The 18,834-nt window shown below is 56.3% G+C and overlaps 1 protein-coding gene across 22 annotated transcripts in view; it reads right to left on the minus strand.

Annotated features, from left to right (window-relative positions):
- Positions 1-18,834, minus strand: part of PLEC (plectin) — a 235,977-nt gene that overhangs the window by 45,775 nt on the left and 171,368 nt on the right. For 21 of the 22 annotated variants that reach the window (XM_044294598.1, XM_044294596.1, XM_044294595.1 and 18 more), the window contains 6 exons: positions 17,998-18,075; positions 17,801-17,893; positions 17,019-17,185; positions 9,659-9,774; positions 5,783-5,889; positions 5,585-5,704 (listed from right to left, as the gene is read on the minus strand). In XM_044294598.1, coding sequence (XP_044150533.1) covers positions 5,585-5,704; positions 5,783-5,889; positions 9,659-9,774; positions 17,019-17,185; positions 17,801-17,893; positions 17,998-18,075 — 681 coding nt within the window. Of the gene's footprint in view, positions 1-5,584; positions 5,705-5,782; positions 5,890-9,658; positions 9,775-12,126; positions 12,525-17,018; positions 17,186-17,800; positions 17,894-17,997; positions 18,076-18,834 lie in introns of those variants that run through there. The other variant, XM_044294613.1, reaches the window with a different exon arrangement.

The following is an 18,834-nucleotide window of genomic DNA, read 5'->3' on the forward strand; positions in this document are numbered from 1 at the left end:
AGGGAGCGGGACGGCAGAGGCGAGAAGAAGAAGATTACAGGGAGCGGGACGGCAGAGGCGAGAAGAAGAAGAAGATTACAGGGAGCGGGACGGCAGAGGCGAGAAGAAGAAGATTACAGGGAGCGGGACGGCAGAGGCGAGAAGAAGAAGAAGATTACAGGGAGCGGGACGGCAGAGGCGAGAAGAAGAAGATTACAGGGAGCGGGACGGCAGAGGCGAGAAGAAGAAGATTACAGGGAGCAGGACGGCAGAGGCGAGAAGAAGAAGATTACAGGGAGCGGGACGGCAGAGGCGAGAAGATTACAGGGAGCGGGACAGCAGAGGCGAGAAGAAGAAGAAGATAACAGGGAGCGGGACGGCAGAGGCGAGAAGAAGAAGATTACAGGGAGCGGGACGGCAGAGGCGAGAAGAAGAAGATTACAGGGAGCGGGACGGCAGAGGCGAGAAGATTACAGGGAGCGGGACAGCAGAGGCGAGAAGAAGAAGAAGATTACAGGGAGCGGGACGGCAGAGGCGAGAAGAAGAAGATTACAGGGAGCGGGACGGCAGAGGCGAGAAGAAGAAGATTACAGGGAGCGGGACGGCAGAGGCGAGAAGGAAGAAGATTACAGGGAGCGGGACGGCAGAGGCGAGAAGATTACAGGGAGCGGGACGGCAGAGGCGAGAAGATTACAGGGAGCGGGACGGCAGAGGCGAGAAGATTACAGGGAGCGGGACGGCAGAGGCGAGAAGATTACAGGGAGCGGGACGGCAGAGGCGAGAACACAGGAGCGGGACGGCAGAGGCGAGAAGATTACAGGGAGCGGGACGGCAGAGGCGAGAACACAGGGAGCGGGACGGCAGAGGCGAGAAGATTACAGGGAGCGGGACGGCAGAGGCGAGAAGGTTACAGGGAGCGGGACGGCAGAGGCGAGAACACAGGGAGCGGGACGGCAGAGGCGAGAAGATTACAGGGAGCGGGACGGCAGAGGCGAGAAGATTACAGGGAGCGGGACGGCAGAGGCGAGAAGATTACAGGGAGCGGGACGGCAGAGGCGAGAAGATTACAGGGAGCGGGACGGCAGAGGCGAGAACACAGGGAGCGGGACGGCAGAGGCGAGAAGATTACAGGGATCGGGACGGCAGAGGCGAGAACACAGGGAGCGGGACGGCAGAGGCGAGAAGATTACAGGGAGCGGGACGGCAGAGGCGAGAAGATTACAGGGAGCGGGACGGCAGAGGCGAGAAGATTACAGGGAGCGGGACGGCAGAGGCGAGAACACAGGGAGCGGGACGGCAGAGGCGAGAAGAAGAAGATTACAGGGAGCGGGACGGCAGAGGCGAGAAGAAGAAGATTACAGGGAGCGGGACGGCAGAGGCGAGAAGGAAGAAGATTACAGGGAGCGGGACGGCAGAGGCGAGAAGATTACAGGGAGCGGGACGGCAGAGGCGAGAAGATTACAGGGAGCGGGACGGCAGAGGCGAGAAGATTACAGGGAGCGGGACGGCAGAGGCGAGAAGATTACAGGGAGCGGGACGGCAGAGGCGAGAAGATTACAGGGAGCGGGACGGCAGAGGCGAGAAGATTACAGGGAGCGGGACGGCAGAGGCGAGAACACAGGGAGCGGGACGGCAGAGGCGAGAAGATTACAGGGAGCGGACGGCAGAGGCGAGAAGATTACAGGGAGCGGGACGGCAGAGGCGAGAAGGTTACAGGGAGCGGGACGGCAGAGGCGAGAAGATTACAGGGAGCGGGACGGCAGAGGCGAGAAGATTACAGGGAGCGGGACGGCAGAGGCGAGAAGATTACAGGGAGCGGGACGGCAGAGGCGAGAAGATTACAGGGAGCGGGACGGCAGAGGCGAGAAGATTACAGGGAGCGGGACGGCAGAGGCGAGAAGATTACAGGGAGCGGGACGGCAGAGGCGAGAAGATTACAGGGAGCGGGACGGCAGAGGCGAGAGATTACAGGGAGCGGGACGGCGAGCAGAACACAGGGAGCGGGACGGCAGAGGCGAGAAGATTACAGGGATCGGACGGCAGAGGCGAGAACACAGGGAGCGGGACGGCAGAGGCGAGAAGATTACAGGGAGCGGGACGGCAGAGGCGAGAACACAGGGAGCGGGACGGCAGAGGCGAGAAGATTACAGGGAGCGGGACGGCAGAGGCGAGAACACAGGGAGCGGGACTGTAAGAATAAACACTGGGTTCCAGGAACTGTACATCACAAGAACTTAATCTAAACCTCATCTCATGACAACCTCGTCTCATCTGATCACAGGATGCAAAGAGACACGCGGCGGCCACAGCTATCTCATCAGTCACACATCCCAACACACACTGCAGGAAACCCCATCACTGCCCCCCAGCTCAGCAGACCCTCTATACCTCCTGCAGGAAACCCCATCACTGCCCCCCCAGCTCAGCAGACCCTCTATACCTCCTGCAGGAAACCCCATCACTGCCCCCCCAGCTCAGCAGACCCTCTATACCTCCTGCAGGAAACCTCATCACTGCCCCCCAGCTCAGCAGACCCTCTATACCTCCTGCAGGAAACCCCATCACTGCCCCCACAGCTCAGCAGACCCTCTATACCTCCTGCAGGAAACCCCATCACTGCCCCCCAGCTCAGCAGACCCTCTATACCTCCTGCAGGAAACCTCATCACTGCCCCCCAGCTCAGCAGACCCTCTATACCTCCTGCAGGAAACCCCATCACTGCCCCCCCAGCTCAGCAGACCCTCTATACCTCCTGCAGGAAACCCCATCACTGCCCCCCAGCTCAGCAGACCCTCTATACCTCCTGCAGGAAACCCCATCACTGCCCCCCCAGCTCAGCAGACCCTCTATACCTCCTGCAGGAAACCTCATCACTGCCCCCCAGCTCAGCAGACCCTCTATACCTCCTGCAGGAAACCCCATCACTGCCCCCACAGCTCAGCAGACCCTCTATACCTCCTGCAGGAAACCCCATCACTGCCCCCCAGCTCAGCAGACCCTCTATACCTCCTGCAGGAAACCCCATCACTGCCCCCAGCTCAGCAGACCCTCTATACCTCCTGCAGGAAACCCCATTACTGCCCCCCAGCTCAGCAGACCCTCTATACCTCCTGCAGGAAACCTCATCACTGCCCCCCCAGCTCAGCAGACCCTCTATACCGCCTGCAGGAAACCCCATCACTGCCCCCACAGCTCAGCAGACCCTCTATACCTCCTGCAGGAAACCCCATCACTGCCCCCCCAGCTCAGCAGACCCTCTATACCTCCTGCAGGAAACCCCATCACTGCCCCCCAGCTCAGCAGACCCTCTATACCTCCTGCAGGAAACCCCATTACTGCCCCCAGCTCAGCAGACCCTCTATACCTCCTGCAGGAAACCTCATCACTGCCCCCCCAGCTCAGCAGACCCTCTATACCTCCTGCAGGAAACCCCATCACTGCCCCCCAGCTCAGCAGACCCTCTATACCTCCTGCAGAAAACCCCATCACTGTCCCCCCAGCTCAGCAGACCCTCTATACCTCCTGCAGGAAACCTCATCACTGCCCCCCAGCTCAGCAGACCCTCTATACCTCCTGCAGGAAACCTCATCACTGCCCCCCCAGCTCAGCAGACCCTCTATACCTCCTGCAGGAAACCTCATCACTGCCCCCCAGCTCAGCAGACCCTCTATACCTCCTGCAGGAAACCCCATCACTGTCCCCCCAGCTCAGCAGACCCTCTATACCTCCTGCAGGAAACCTCATCACTGCCCCCCAGCTCAGCAGACCCTCTATACCTCCTGCAGGAAACCCCATCACTGCCCCCCCAGCTCAGCAGACCCTCTATACCTCCTGCAGGAAACCCCATCACTGCCCCCCCAGCTCAGCAGACCCTCTGTACCTCCTGCAGAAAACCTCATCACTGCCCCCCCAGCTCAGCAGACCCTCTATACCTCCTGCAGGAAACCCCATCACTGCCCCCCCTAGCTCAGCAGACCCTCTATACCTCCTGCAGGAAACCTCATCACTGCCCCCCCAGCTCAGCAGACCCTCTATACCTCCTGCAGGAAACCCCATCACTGCCCCCCAGCTCAGCAGACCCTCTATACCTCCTGCAGGAAACCCCATCACTGCCCCCACAGCTCAGCAGACCCTCTATACCTCCTGCAGGAAACCTCATCACTGCCCCCCCAGCTCAGCAGACCCTCTGTACCTCCTGCAGGAAACCTCATCACTGCCCCCCCAGCTCAGCAGACCCTCTATACCTCCTGCAGGAAACCCCATCACTGCCCCCCTAGCTCAGCAGACCCTCTATACCTCCTGCAGGAAACCTCATCACTGCCCCCCCAGCTCAGCAGACCCTCTATACCTCCTGCAGGAAACCCCATCACTGCCCCCCCAGCTCAGCAGACCCTCTATACCTCCTGCAGGAAACCCAACCCCATCACTGCCCCCCAGCTCAGCAGACCCTCTATACCTCCTGCAGGAAACCCCATCACTGCCCCCCAGCTCAGCAGACCCTCTATACCTCCTGCAGGAAACCCCATCACTGCCCCCCAGCTCAGCAGACCCTCTATACCTCCTGCAGGAAACCCCATCACTGTCCCCCCAGCTCAGCAGACCCTCTATACCTCCTGCAGGAAACCCCATCACTGTCCCCCCCAGCTCAGCAGACCCTCTATACCTCCTGCAGGAAACCCCATCACTGCCCCCCTAGCTCAGCAGACCCTCTATACCTCCTGCAGGAAACCTCATCACTGCCCCCCTAGCTCAGCAGACCCTCTATACCTCCTGCAGGAAACCCCATCACTGCCCCCCATAGCTCAGCAGACCCTCTATACCTCCTGCAGGAAACCCCATCACTGCCCCCCAGCTCAGCAGACCCTCTATACCTCCTGCAGGAAACCCCATCACTGCCCCCCAGCTCAGCAGACCCTCTATACCTCCTGCAGGAAACCCCATCACTGCCCCCAGCTCAGCAGACCCTCTATACCTCCTGCAGGAAACCCCATCACTGCCCCCCAGCTCAGCAGACCCTCTATACCTCCTGCAGGAAACCTCATCACTGCCCCCCCTAGCTCAGCAGACCCTCTATACCTCCTGCAGGAAACCCCATTACTGCCCCCCAGCTCAGCAGACCCTCTATACCTCCTGCAGGAAACCTCATCACTGCCCCCCCAGCTCAGCAGACCCTCTATACCTCCTGCAGGAAACCTCATCACTGCCCCCCAGCTCAGCAGACCCTCTGTACCTCCTGCAGGAAACCTCATCACTGCCCCCCAGCTCAGCAGACCCTCTATACCTCCTGCAGGAAACCCCATCACTGCCCCCCAGCTCAGCAGACCCTCTATACCTCCTGCAGGAAACCCCATCACTGCCCCCCCAGCTCAGCAGACCCTCTGTACCTCCTGCATATATCCGCCAGACTGTGACATGCACACAGTAATATGGTCTGTAAGGTGACAATATACGTCTGTCCGTCCTGCAAAGTCGATCCAGCTAAAGGCAGAAGACAATTCCTTCCCAACTCCGATCAGACCAATTCCCGGGATCAGCGACCCATCTCCGAAATTCCAGAGAACGCAACCCCATCAGCCGCCCGGGCTTGGGCCATCTCCCTCCTTACCTCGATCTCTTCGTAGCTGGCCGGGAATCTCTTCTCCTCGAAGATGACGGTGTAGTGTCTGACCCACTGGAGCAGCATGGTCACCCTCTCGTAGTACTCGTGCCACCTCAGCTCCAGTTCCTGCAGAAGGAAAAAACCATGAGCTCTCCAGATGGCGGCACAGAGCGGCCGGTCTGTCTGTCTGTCCCAGATACTCACATTGGCTCTTACTCCATCCTGCACGTCAGGGACCCGCGGCATGGCATCATACAAGGAGGACACATAGGTGATGATGGATTTCTCATCAGGCTGTGGGACGTCCACATCTAGGGCAGAAACACACAATTCTTACCAGTAGGTCGAGTCCGCGGTGACATCGCTACCGTGCACATATATAATATACACCGCAGGCGTGACATCACTACCGGGCACATATATAATATACACCGCAGGCGTGACATCACTACCGTGCACATATATAATATACACCGCAGGCGTGACATCACTACCGGGCACATATATAATATACGCCGAAGGAGTGACATCACTACCGTGCACATATATAATATACGCCGCAGGAGTGACATCACTACCGTGCACATATATAATATACGCCGCAGGAGTGACATCACTACTGTGCACATATATACACACCGCAGGCGTGACATCACTACCGTGCACATATATACACCGCAGGCGTGACATCACTACCGTGCACATATATAATATACACCGCAGGCGTGACATCACTACCGTGCACATATATAATATACACCCCAGGCGTGACATCACTACCGTGCACATATATAATATACACCGCAGGCGTGACATCACTACTGTGCACATATATAATATACACCGCAGGCGTGACATCACTACTGTGCACATATATAATACACCGCAGGCGTGACATCACTACTGTGCACATATATAATATACACCGCAGGAGTGACATCACTACCGGGGACATATATAATATACACCGCAGGCGTGACATCACTACTGTGCACATATATAATATACACCGCAGGCGTGACATCACTACCGTGCACATATATAATATACACCGCAGGCATGACATCACTACCGGGGACATATATAATATACACCGCAGGCGTGACATCACTACCGTGCACATATATAATATACACCGCAGGAGTGACATCACTACCGGGCACATATATAATATACACCGCAGGAGTGACATCACTACCGTGCACATATATAATATACACCGCAGGCATGACATCACTACCGGGGACATATATAATATACACCGCAGGCGTGACATCACTACCGTGCACATATATAATATACACCGCAGGCGTGACATCACTACTGTGCACATATATAATATACACCGCAGGCGTGACATCACTACTGTGCACATATATAATATACACCGCAGGAGTGACATCACTACCGGGGACATATATAATATACACCGCAGGCGTGACATCACTACTGTGCACATATATAATATACACCGCAGGCGTGACATCACTACCGGGGACATATATAATATACACCGCAGGCGTGACATCACTACCGGGGACATATATAATATACACCGCAGGCGTGACATCACTACCGGGGACATATATAATATACACCGCAGGCGTGACATCACTACCGTGCACATATATAATATACACCGCAGGCGTGACATCACTACCGGGGACATATATAAGGCTGCTTTCACACTAGCGTTCGGGTTTCCGTTCGTGAGCTCCGTTTGAAGGGGCTCACGAGCGGACCCGAACGCAGCCGTCCAGCCCTGATGCAGTCTGAATGGAGGCGGATCCGCTCAGACTGCATCAGTCTGGCGGCGTTCAGCCTCCGCTCCGCTCGCCTCCGTGCGGATCCGTCCAGACTTACAATGTAAGTCAATGGGGACGGATCCGTTTGAAGATGCCACAATGTGGCTCAATCTTCAAGCGGATCCGTCCCCCATTGACTTTACATTGAAAGTCTGGACGGATCCGTCCGAGGCTATTTTCACACTTAGCTTTTTTTAGCTAATATAATGCAGACGGATCCGTTCAGAACGCTAGTGTGAAAGTAGCCTAATATACACCGCAGGAGTGACATCACTACTGTGCACATATATAATATACACCGCAGGCGTGACATCACTACCGGGCACATATATACACCGCAGGCGTGACATCACTACCGGGCACATATATAATATACACCGCAGGAGTGACATCACTACTGTGCACATATATAATATACACCGCAGGCGTGACATCACTACCGTGCACATATATACACCGCAGGCGTGACATCACTACCGTGCACATATATACACCGCAGGCGTGACATCACTACCGTGCACATATATAATATACACCGCAGGAGTGACATCACTACTGTGCGCATATATAATATACACCGCAGGAGTGACATCACTACCGTGCACATATATAATATACACCGCAGGCGTGACATCACTACCGTGCACATATATAATATACACCGCAGGAGTGACATCACTACCGGGGACATATATAATATACACCGCAGGCGTGACATCACTACTGTGCACATATATAATATACACCGCAGGCGTGACATCACTACCGTGCACATATATAATATACACCGCAGGCGTGACATCACTACCGTGTACATATATAATATACACCGCAGGCGTGACATCACTACCGTGCACATATATAATATACACCGCAGGCGTGACATCACTACTGTGCACATATATAATATACACCGCAGGCGTGACATCACTACCGTGCACATATATACACCGCAGGCGTGACATCACTACCGTGCACATATATAATATACACCGCAGGAGTGACATCACTACTGTGCGCATATATAATATACACCGCAGGAGTGACATCACTACTGTGCACATATATAATATACACCGCAGGCGTGACATCACTACCGTGCACATATATAATATACACCGCAGGAGTGACATCACTACCGTGCACATATATAATATACACCGCAGGCGTGACATCACTACCGTGCACATATATAATATACACCGCAGGCGTGACATCACTACTGTGCACATATATAATATACACCGCAGGCGTGACATCACTACTGTGCACATATATAATATACACCGCAGGCGTGACATCACTACCGTGCACATATATAATATACACCGCAGGCGTGACATCACTACGTGCACATATATACACCGCAGGAGTGACATCACTACCGTGCACATATATAATATACACCGCAGGAGTGACATCACTACTGTGCGCATATATAATATACACCGCAGGCGTGACATCACTACCGTGCACATATATACACCGCAGGAGTGACATCACTACTGTGCACATATATAATATACAGCGCAGGCGTGACATCACTACTGTGCACACACAATATACAGCGCAGGCGTGACATCACTACCGTGCACATATATAATATACACCGCAGGAGTGACAACACTACTGTGCACATATATAATATACACCGCAGGCGTGACATCACTACCGGGCACATATATAATATACAGCGCAGGCGTGACATCACTACTGTGCACACACACAATATACAGCGCAGGCGTGACATCACTACCGTGCACATATATAATATACAGCGCAGGCGTGACATCACTACTGTGCGCACACACAATATACAGCGCAGGCGTGACATCACTACCGTGCACATATATAATATACAGCGCAGGCGTGACATCACTACTGTGTGCACACACAATATACAGAGCAGGCGTGACATCACTACTGTGCGCACACACAATATACAGAGCAGGCGTGACATCACTACTGTGCGCACACACAATATACAGCGCAGGGGTGACATCACTACTGTGCACACACACACATCACTACTGTGCGCACACACAATATACAGCGCAGGCGTGACATCACTACCGTGCACATATATAATATACAGCGCAGGCGTGACATCACTACTGTGTGCACACACAATATACAGAGCAGGCGTGACATCACTACTGTGCGCACACACAATATACAGCGCAGGCGTGACATCACTACTGTGCACACACAATATACAGCGCAGGGGTGACATCACTACTGTGCACACACAATATACAGCGCAGGGGTGACATACCCTCAGGGTCCAGCAGCCTGGTGACTCCCAGGTCCCGCTCTGCCACGGTGAACGCCTGGTCCAGGTTCTCGATGTTGGTCTGACGATAGACCCGGTTCATGTCTATCAGCATTGGCCTGTGGAGAGAAGCAGGTTAGTATATGAGGTGCTGCGGTCCCGAGAAGCTAGGACTGTGGGCATGACGACCTGGACCAATGTCACATCCAGACTGCTCCCCGATAACAAGGGGACACATGATTGGACTCATTACATACAACGTACCCCTGGCCCCGGGGGGCCCCTACTACTGTGGTATGCTCCCGTCATGTGCCTTCTATACGCCATCGCACAGCAGTCCTCATAAACTATAGTGTTATATTACACATCATTGTCCCAGCATGCACTGCTGCAGCCCGTGTTACATACTGCACAATAAGTGACTGCAATGTGATACGGTACAAGGCGGCACCGCACCCAGTAATGTGCCCGGAGGTATAAGAGGAGAAGAGGGGCACACCAGGGGAAGAAGACAACATATCACACAGGAGCAAGGGAGGAAGAGAACCCATCACACAGGAGCAAGGGAGGAAGAGAACCCATCACACAGGAGCAAGGGAGGAAGAGAACCCATCACACAGGAGCAAGGGAGGAAGAGAACCCATCACACAGGAGCAGGGGAGGAAGAGAACCCATCACACAGGAGCAGGGGAGGAAGAGAACCCATCACACAGGAGCAGGGGAGGAAGAGAACCCATCACACAGGAGCAAGGGAGGAAGAGAACCCATCACACAGGAGCAAGGGAGGAAGAGAACCCATCACACAGGAGCAGGGGAGGAAGAGAACCCATCACACAGGAGCAGGGGACACCAGATCAGACCTTCTATCCATGCTATATGATGGTACAGGTACACGGGTGTTGCGGTATTACATTACTCTACATACATGATCGTAAACTCTAATACATTTCTATGACACAAGCGGCGGTAATATGACGCTCTCACTCAGCACTGAACACATTATTACATCCATACACCAGGATTCAAACCCTGCACATTATTATACACATTCATACCCACAAGCTGCACATCATACATAATTATACACAAGTCATACATTCATACACATCAATACACACCCAATTATACCCGCACTCTCCCATACTGGGCGTTATACACACCCTGTACATTATAGCTACATATTATACACAGCCAATTATACCCGCACTCTCCCATACTGGACGTTATACACTCACACACTACGTTATACACACCCTGTACATTATAACACTACATATTATACACATTTATACCCACACACTCCCCCATACTGCACGTTATACACTCACACACTACGTTATACACACCCTGTACATTATAACTACATATTATACACATTTATACCCACACACTCCCCCATACTGCACATTATACACTCACACACTACGTTATACACACCCTGTACATTATAACTACATATTATACACATTCATACCCACACACTCCCCCATACTGCACGTTATACACTCACACACCACGTTATACACACCCTGTACATTATAACACTACATTATACACATTTATACCCGCACACTCCCCCATACTGCACATTATACACTCACACACTACGTTATACACACCCTGTACATTATAACTACATATTATACACATTCATACCCACACACTCCCCCATACTGCACGTTATACACTCACACACTACGTTATACACACCCTGTACATTATAACTACATATTATACACATTCATACCCACACACTCCCCCATACTGCACGTTATACACTCACACACTACGTTATACACACCCTGTACATTATAACACTACATTATACACATTTATACCCGCACACTCCCCCATACTGCACATTATACACTCACACACAACGTTATACACACCCTGTACATTATAACTACATATTATACACATTCATACCCACACACTCCCCCATACTGCACGTTATACACTCACACACCACGTTATACACACCCTGTACATTATAACTACATATTATACACATTCATACCCACACACTCCCCCATACTGCACGTTATACACTCACACACCACGTTATACACACCCTGTACATTATAACACTACATTATACACATTTATACCCGCACACTCCCCCATACTGCACATTATACACTCACACACTACGTTATACACACCCTGTACATTATAACTACATATTATACACATTCATACCCACACACTCCCCCATACTGCACGTTATACACTCACACACTACGTTATACACACCCTGTACATTATAACTACATATTATACACATTCATACCCACACACTCCCCCATACTGCACGTTATACACTCACACACTACGTTATACACACCCTGTACATTATAACTACATATTATACACATTCATACCCACACACTCCCCCATACTGCACGTCATGTGACAGGTCTGAGCGGCCTGCAGTGTGGCGCCCCCCACTGTTCACCGGTGCGTCGTACATTTCTTTCAGGAGCAGCTCGGAGCGGATGGAGTAGACGGAGCCCAGGTAGGTGCTGCTTCGGTCCTCCAGGCCACTCTCCTCCTCCAGGGAGCTGTTTTCTGAGGGGACATCCTCGCACATCATCACCACCCGCTCCAGCGACTGAGCGCGGCGGGACGGCGAATTCCCAGAGCCATGGCCGGCGCCTCTCCTCTGCTTCCCTTTCCTCCTCTTCTTTACATCGTGAGGCATAATGATGACCGGACCGCGCTCTCGTCCTGGACGCTGCACTCGCCACTCCTCAGCACCCAAGTCCCTTCATGTCCCTTGTGTGATGGCGGCGCCGTCTCCGGTTACGTATAACTCCGGCCTCCGAGACAGCTGCCGTCCGCAGACCTCCTTCTCCCTGATCCTGCGCTGCCTCTCTCGCCTGCGCCGCAGGTCGGGCGTGTGTCTGAGGAGGTTAGGGCGTGCCGGCTCCCCCGTGCTATTACATGTTATAGAGCGATTATAGAAATAATAGACGAGGGAGGAAGACGCTGAAAAAGTCGCCTCCAGCTACTAAACACAAGAGCTGTGTGTCTGCACCTGAGCCCTCTGCCAACAGCGGCACACACGCCACATGATGGGGGTGGTAGTTCTCCCAAGTTACGCACATAATGCCCCATTATTCCACAGTGAAAGGCTCCTCAACGTTCCAGTAGATCAGCGGCTTCAAAACTTCCCCAATCTGACAACCGTCCCCCGAGCAGAGAGTGCGAGGATTGTCGGCCCGGACCAGCAGGTGGCGCTCAGACCCATCAGACGCAAGTGGGGGGGTCCTGACAACCGTCCCCCCAGCAGAGAGTGCGAGGATTGTCGGCCCCGGACCAGCAGGTGGCGCTCAGACCCATCAGACGCAAGTGGGGGGGTCCTGACAACCGTCCCCCCAGCAGAGAGTGCGAGGATTGTCGGCCCCGGACCAGCAGGTGGCGCTCAGACCCATCAGACGCAAGTGGGGGGGTCCTGACAACCGTCCCCCCAGCAGAGAGTGCGAGGATTGTCGGGCCCGGGCCAGCAGGTGGCGCTCAGCGTTGCTCTTGGCTGATGGATCAAATCTTGTTCCAGCAGGAGCTAAATAATCCAGGACGCGGCGTTATTACCGGCATGACGGGTAGGTGAGATGTTCTGCAGCTAGACTGTAATGTGTCTGAGGTGCACTAGATGACGGCATGCTTAGCGTAGGTACAGAGAATGGTCGAGATACTCTGCATACACTGCTGTACGTGGTCTATGAGTATATAAAGAATGAATGCTCTACAGATATAGTGCCCTGTTCTTAGTACAGGAGGGATGCTCTGCAGCTATAGTGCCCTGTTCTTAGTACAGGAGGGATGCTCTGCAGCTATAGTGCCCTGTTCTTAGTACAGGAGGGATGCTCTGCAGCTATAGTGCCCTGTTCTTAGTACAGGAGGGATGCTCTGCAGCTATAGTGCCCTGTTCTTAGTACAGGAGGGATGCTCTGCAGCTATAGTGCCCTGTTCTTAGTACAGGAGGGATGCTCTGCAGCTATAGTGCCCTGTTCTTAGTACAGGAGGGATGCTCTGCAGTGCGTCCTTCTGTCAGCGAGATGTTCTGCAGCTGCAGTGCCCTGTTCTCAGTACAGGAGAGATGCTCTGCAGCTGCAGTGCCCTGTTCTCTGTACAGGAGAGATGCTCTGCAGCTGCAGTGCCCTGTTCTCTGTACAGGAGGGATGCTCTGCAGTGCGTCCTTCTGTCAGCGAGATGTTCTGCAGCTGCAGTGCCCTGTTCTCAGTACAGGAGGGATGCTCTGCAGCTGCAGTGCCCTGTTCTCAGTACAGGAGGGATGCTCTGCAGCTGCAGTGCCCTGTTGGAGGGATGCTCTGCAGCTGCAGCGCCCTGTCGGAGGGATGCTCTGCAGCGCCCTGTCGGAGGGATGCTCTGCAGCGCCCTGTCGGAGGGATGCTCTGCAGCGCCCTGTCGGAGGGATGCTCTGCAGCGCCCTGTCGGAGGGATGCTCTGCAGCGCCCTGTCGGAGGGATGCTCTGCAGCGCCCTGTCGGAGGGATGCTCTGCAGCGCCCTGTCGGAGGGATGCTCTGCAGCGGCCCTGTCGGAGGGATGCTCTGCAGCGCCCTGTCGGAGGGATGCTCTGCAGCGCCCTGTCGGAGGGATGCTCTGCAGCGCCCTGTCGGAGGGATGCTCTGCAGCGCCCTGTCGGAGGGATGCTCTGCAGCGCCCTGTCGGAGGGATGCTCTGCAGCGCCCTGTCGGAGGGATGCTCTGCAGCGCCCTGTCGGAGGGATGCTCTGCAGCGCCCTGTCGGAGGGATGCTCTGCAGCGCCCTGTCGGAGGGATGCTCTGCAGCGCCCTGTCGGAGGGATGCTCTGCAGCGCCCTGTCGAGGGATGCTCTGCAGCGCCCTGTCGGAGGGATGCTCTGCAGCGCCCTGTCGGAGGGATGCTCTGCAGCGCCCTGTCGGAGGGATGCTCTGCAGCGCCCTGTCGGAGGGATGCTCTGCAGCGCCCTGTCGGAGGGATGCTCTGCAGCGCCCTGTCGGAGGGATGCTCTGCAGCGCCCTGTCGGAGGGATGCTCTGCAGCGCCCTGTCGGAGGGATGCTCTGCAGCGCCCTGTCGGAGGGATGCTCTGCAGCGCCCTGTCGGAGGGATGCTCTGCAGCGCCCTGTCGGAGGGATGCTCTGCAGCGCCCTGTCGGAGGGATGCTCTGCAGCGCCCTGTCGGAGGGATGCTCTGCAGCGCCCTGTCGGAGGGATGCTCTGCAGCGCCCTGTCGGAGGGATGCTCTGCAGCGCCCTGTCGGAGGGATGCTCTGCAGCGCCCTGTCGGAGGGATGCTCTGCAGCGCCCTGTCGGAGGGATGCTCTGCAGCGCCCTGTCGGAGGGATGCTCTGCAGCGCCCTGTCGGAGGGATGCTCTGCAGCGCCCTGTCGGAGGGATGCTCTGCAGCGCCCTGTCGGAGGGATGCTCTGCAGCGCCCTGTCGGAGGGATGCTCTGCAGCGCCCTGTCGGAGGGATGCTCTGCAGCGCCCTGTCGGAGGGATGCTCTGCAGCGCCCTGTCGGAGGGATGCTCTGCAGCGCCCTGTCGGAGGGATGCTCTGCAGCGCCCTGTCGGAGGGATGCTCTGCAGCGCCCTGTCGGAGGGATGCTCTGCAGCGCCCTGTCGGAGGGATGCTCTGCAGCGCCCTGTCGGAGGGATGCTCTGCAGCGCCTGTCGGAGGGATGCTCTGCAGCGCCCTGTCGGAGGGATGCTCTGCAGCGCCCTGTCGGAGGGATGCTCTGCAGCGCCCTGTCGGAGGGATGCTCTGCAGCGCCCTGTCGGAGGGATGCTCTGCAGCGCCCTGTCGGAGGGATGCTCTGCAGCGCCCTGTCGGAGGGATGCTCTGCAGCGCCCTGTCGGAGGGATGCTCTGCAGCGCCCTGTCGGAGGGATGCTCTGCAGCGCCCTGTCGGAGGGATGCTCTGCAGCGCCCTGTCGGGCTGCAGCGCCTGGATGCTCTGCAGCGCCCTGTCGGAGGGATGCTCTGCAGCGCCCTGTCGGAGGGATGCTCTGCAGCGCCCTGTCGGAGGGATGCTCTGCAGCGCCCTGTCGGAGGGATGCTCTGCAGCGCCCTGTCGGAGGGATGCTCTGCAGCGCCCTGTCGGAGGGATGCTCTGCAGCGCCCTGTCGGAGGGATGCTCTGCAGCGCCCTGTCGGAGGATGCTCTGCAGCGCCCTGTCGGAGGGATGCTCTGCAGCGCCCTGTCGGAGGGATGCTCTGCAGCGCCCTGTCGGAGGGATGCTCTGCAGCGCCCTGTCGGAGGGATGCTCTGCAGCGCCCTGTCGGAGGGATGCTCTGCAGCGCCCTGTCGGAGGGATGCTCTGCAGCGCCCTGTCGGAGGGATGCTCTGCAGCGCCCTGTCGGAGGGATGCTCTGCAGTGCCCTGTCGGAGGGATGCTCTGCAGTGCCCTGTCGGAGGGATGCTCTGCAGTGCCCTGTCGGAGGGATGCTCTGCAGTGCCCTGTCGGAGGGATGCTCTGCAGTGCCCTGTCGGAGGGATGCTCTGCAGCTGCAGTGCCCTGTCGGAGGGATGCTCTGCAGCTGCAGTGCCCTGTCGGAGGGATGCTCTGCAGCTGCAGTGCCCTGTCGGAGGGATGCTCTGCAGCTGCAGTGCCCTGTCGGAGGGATGCTCTGCAGCTGCAGTGCCCTGTCGGAGGGATGCTCTGCAGCTGCAGTGCCCTGTCGGAGGGATGCTCTGCAGCTGCAGTGCCCTGTCGGAGGGATGCTCTGCAGCTGCAGTGCCCTGTCGGAGGGATGCTCTGCAGCTGCAGTGCCCTGTTGGAGGGATGCTCTGCAGCTGCAGTGCCCTGTTCTCAGTACAGGAGGGATGCTCTGCAGCTGCAGTGCCCTGTTCTCAGTACAGGAGGGATGCTCTGCAGCTGCAGTGCCCTGTTCTCAGTACAGGAGGGATGCTCTGCAGCTGCAGTGCCCTGTTCTCAGTACAGGAGGGATGCTCTGCAGCTGCAGTGCCCTGTTCTCAGTACAGGAGGGATGCTCTGCAGCTGCAGTGCCCTGTTCTCAGTACAGGAGGGATGCTCTGCAGCTGCAGTGCCCTGTTCTCAGTACAGGAGGGATGCTCTGCAGTGCGTCTTTCTGTCAGCGAGATGCTCTGCAGGGCGGGGAGGACACGCCCGGATCATCGCTGTGAAGATGACATTTACGTGTCTGGTCTGAACACGTCTCCCGTATAAAATGAAAGGAATTTCTTCCATCTGCGACATTCGCCTGAGGCGTAACATTCCTCTCCGCGGAGGGGCGGGGCTGAAACCAGCGGCCAATCACTTGATGTACCTTGGCGAGGTGCGGGAGCACGTGTACGGGAGCCCCTCCCACCCGCTGCGTCGCCAGCTGTCCACTTACTTGTGGCGGTGGATGACTGCGTTGAAGAGCCGCCCGTCCCGCCAGCTGCTGGTGAAGTTGTCGCAGCGCAGCCCCTGGTAGCCCTCCGTCATCCGCTGCGACCACAGGAGAAGCTTCTCTTTGGCCGTCATGTCCTCGGACTGACCGCTGACCTGGATGTCCGAGATCTGCAAACACAGGAGACACAGGTCATGTGATAGAGCCGCACTACTCCCCCCATCATCCACGTGGCTGCAGCCCTTCAGTCTGCACGAGGAGGGAAGTGACCACCAGTCTCCCCATATACGGAACCATTCGACAGGCAACGCTTCCCCAAAACCGTGGCGAACGATGACAACCACAAACCGCACCACAGACCAACCGCCATCTCACTGACTACAAGTCCCAGCATGTCATCGCAGCCTGCTGGTTCCAAGGCATGCTGAGACTTGTGGTTCCAGATGACCCCCACTGCCACATTCTGAGTTTGATCACGCAGTTCCCGGGTCAGCCAGTAGGTGGCGCCATTTACTGGCCCTCACCCAGCCGGACCCCGTCCATGACACATTCTGATCACATGACGCCCCAATCCACAGAAGGTGGCGAGCGGGGTCCGGGCACAGTTACATGACAGCTGGCACAGGCACCCCGCCAGTGAGGCAGGAAATGGGGGAGGGGGTGCAGTAGTGAGTCACGATCACCACACCCTGCGGTCTGCACGCCAGCTGCGCCCGTCACACAGACGAGGGCAGAGATCTTTCCAATAACTCAGCAGAGGGAGCGGCGCCATCATGTGGTCTCACCTGGAAGTGAAGGATGATGGTCCAGATCAGGCCCAGCGTCAGCTTGGGGTTCCCGTCCGCGATGTCATCGTTACGGATATTCACCAGCTTCACCTGTAAGAGTAGCAGAGCTGAGCGCGGCTGGACGCCGGCGGAGGGGGCAGTGCCCGGCTGGACGCCGGCGGAGGGGGCAGTGCCCGGCTGCAGGGGTCACTTACCTGTCGCAGCTTCAGGAAATCCAGAGCAATCTGAACGTTCTGCAGCTTGTGGAAGCGCATGCGGCCTTTCTCGCGGGGCTGAAAAACGTAAGACACTCAGGTTACACCGGGAGACGATGGTGGACGCGGCGCCAACACACACTGCGGCCACCCCCCCGGCGGCCGCGCCAGCACAGCGCGCACCCAGCTCAGGGTCTCAGTGTTAGTCAAAGTATCACAATCAGTTTCCACCATCTTGAGCGCGGCGCAGCGCCCCTCGCCAGGTGCACACAGGGGCGTCGCTCACATTCCTGGGATGTCTCCCCCGCCATAAAGAGACATTCAGGAAATCCCAGGGACGTCCGTGCTGTGAGAGCGCGCTTCCTGCGGAGGAAAGACCTTCAAAGAGCGACAGGAAGGAGGAAACGGCATGGGACGCTGCAGCAGCCAGTCACCTCTGCCCGCTACAGGAGCGCCCGCAGGTCAATCACAACCCTCAGCATCCGATATGGCGTCCCTCCGTCATGTCATCAGTGCGCCCAGGACATGGGAGGGGCCATGCATCGTCAGCCAATCAGGTGTTAGTGCAGGTATTAGCAGCAATCTGATTGGCTGGCCGCAGTAAGTCGTGTCATCCCCGGCCGGGGTCCGCGCCGCGACATCATGTGACATGCAACAGCCTTCAAACTGCGCTTTGTTCAAAGAATTTGGGAGGGAAAAAAAGCGTGCAGGGGCGTGGCTAAATGGCGACAATTTTGTTACCGACCTGCGCCATTTTTGCAGCGAATAATAAAGAGGGAATCGGTACGGGGGGGGTGACGGTGGCGCCCGGACAGGGATGACATCACACCTGCACTC

Source organism: Bufo gargarizans, chromosome 5, assembly GCF_014858855.1.
Source record: "Bufo gargarizans isolate SCDJY-AF-19 chromosome 5, ASM1485885v1, whole genome shotgun sequence".
NCBI lineage: Eukaryota > Metazoa > Chordata > Amphibia > Anura > Bufonidae > Bufo > Bufo gargarizans.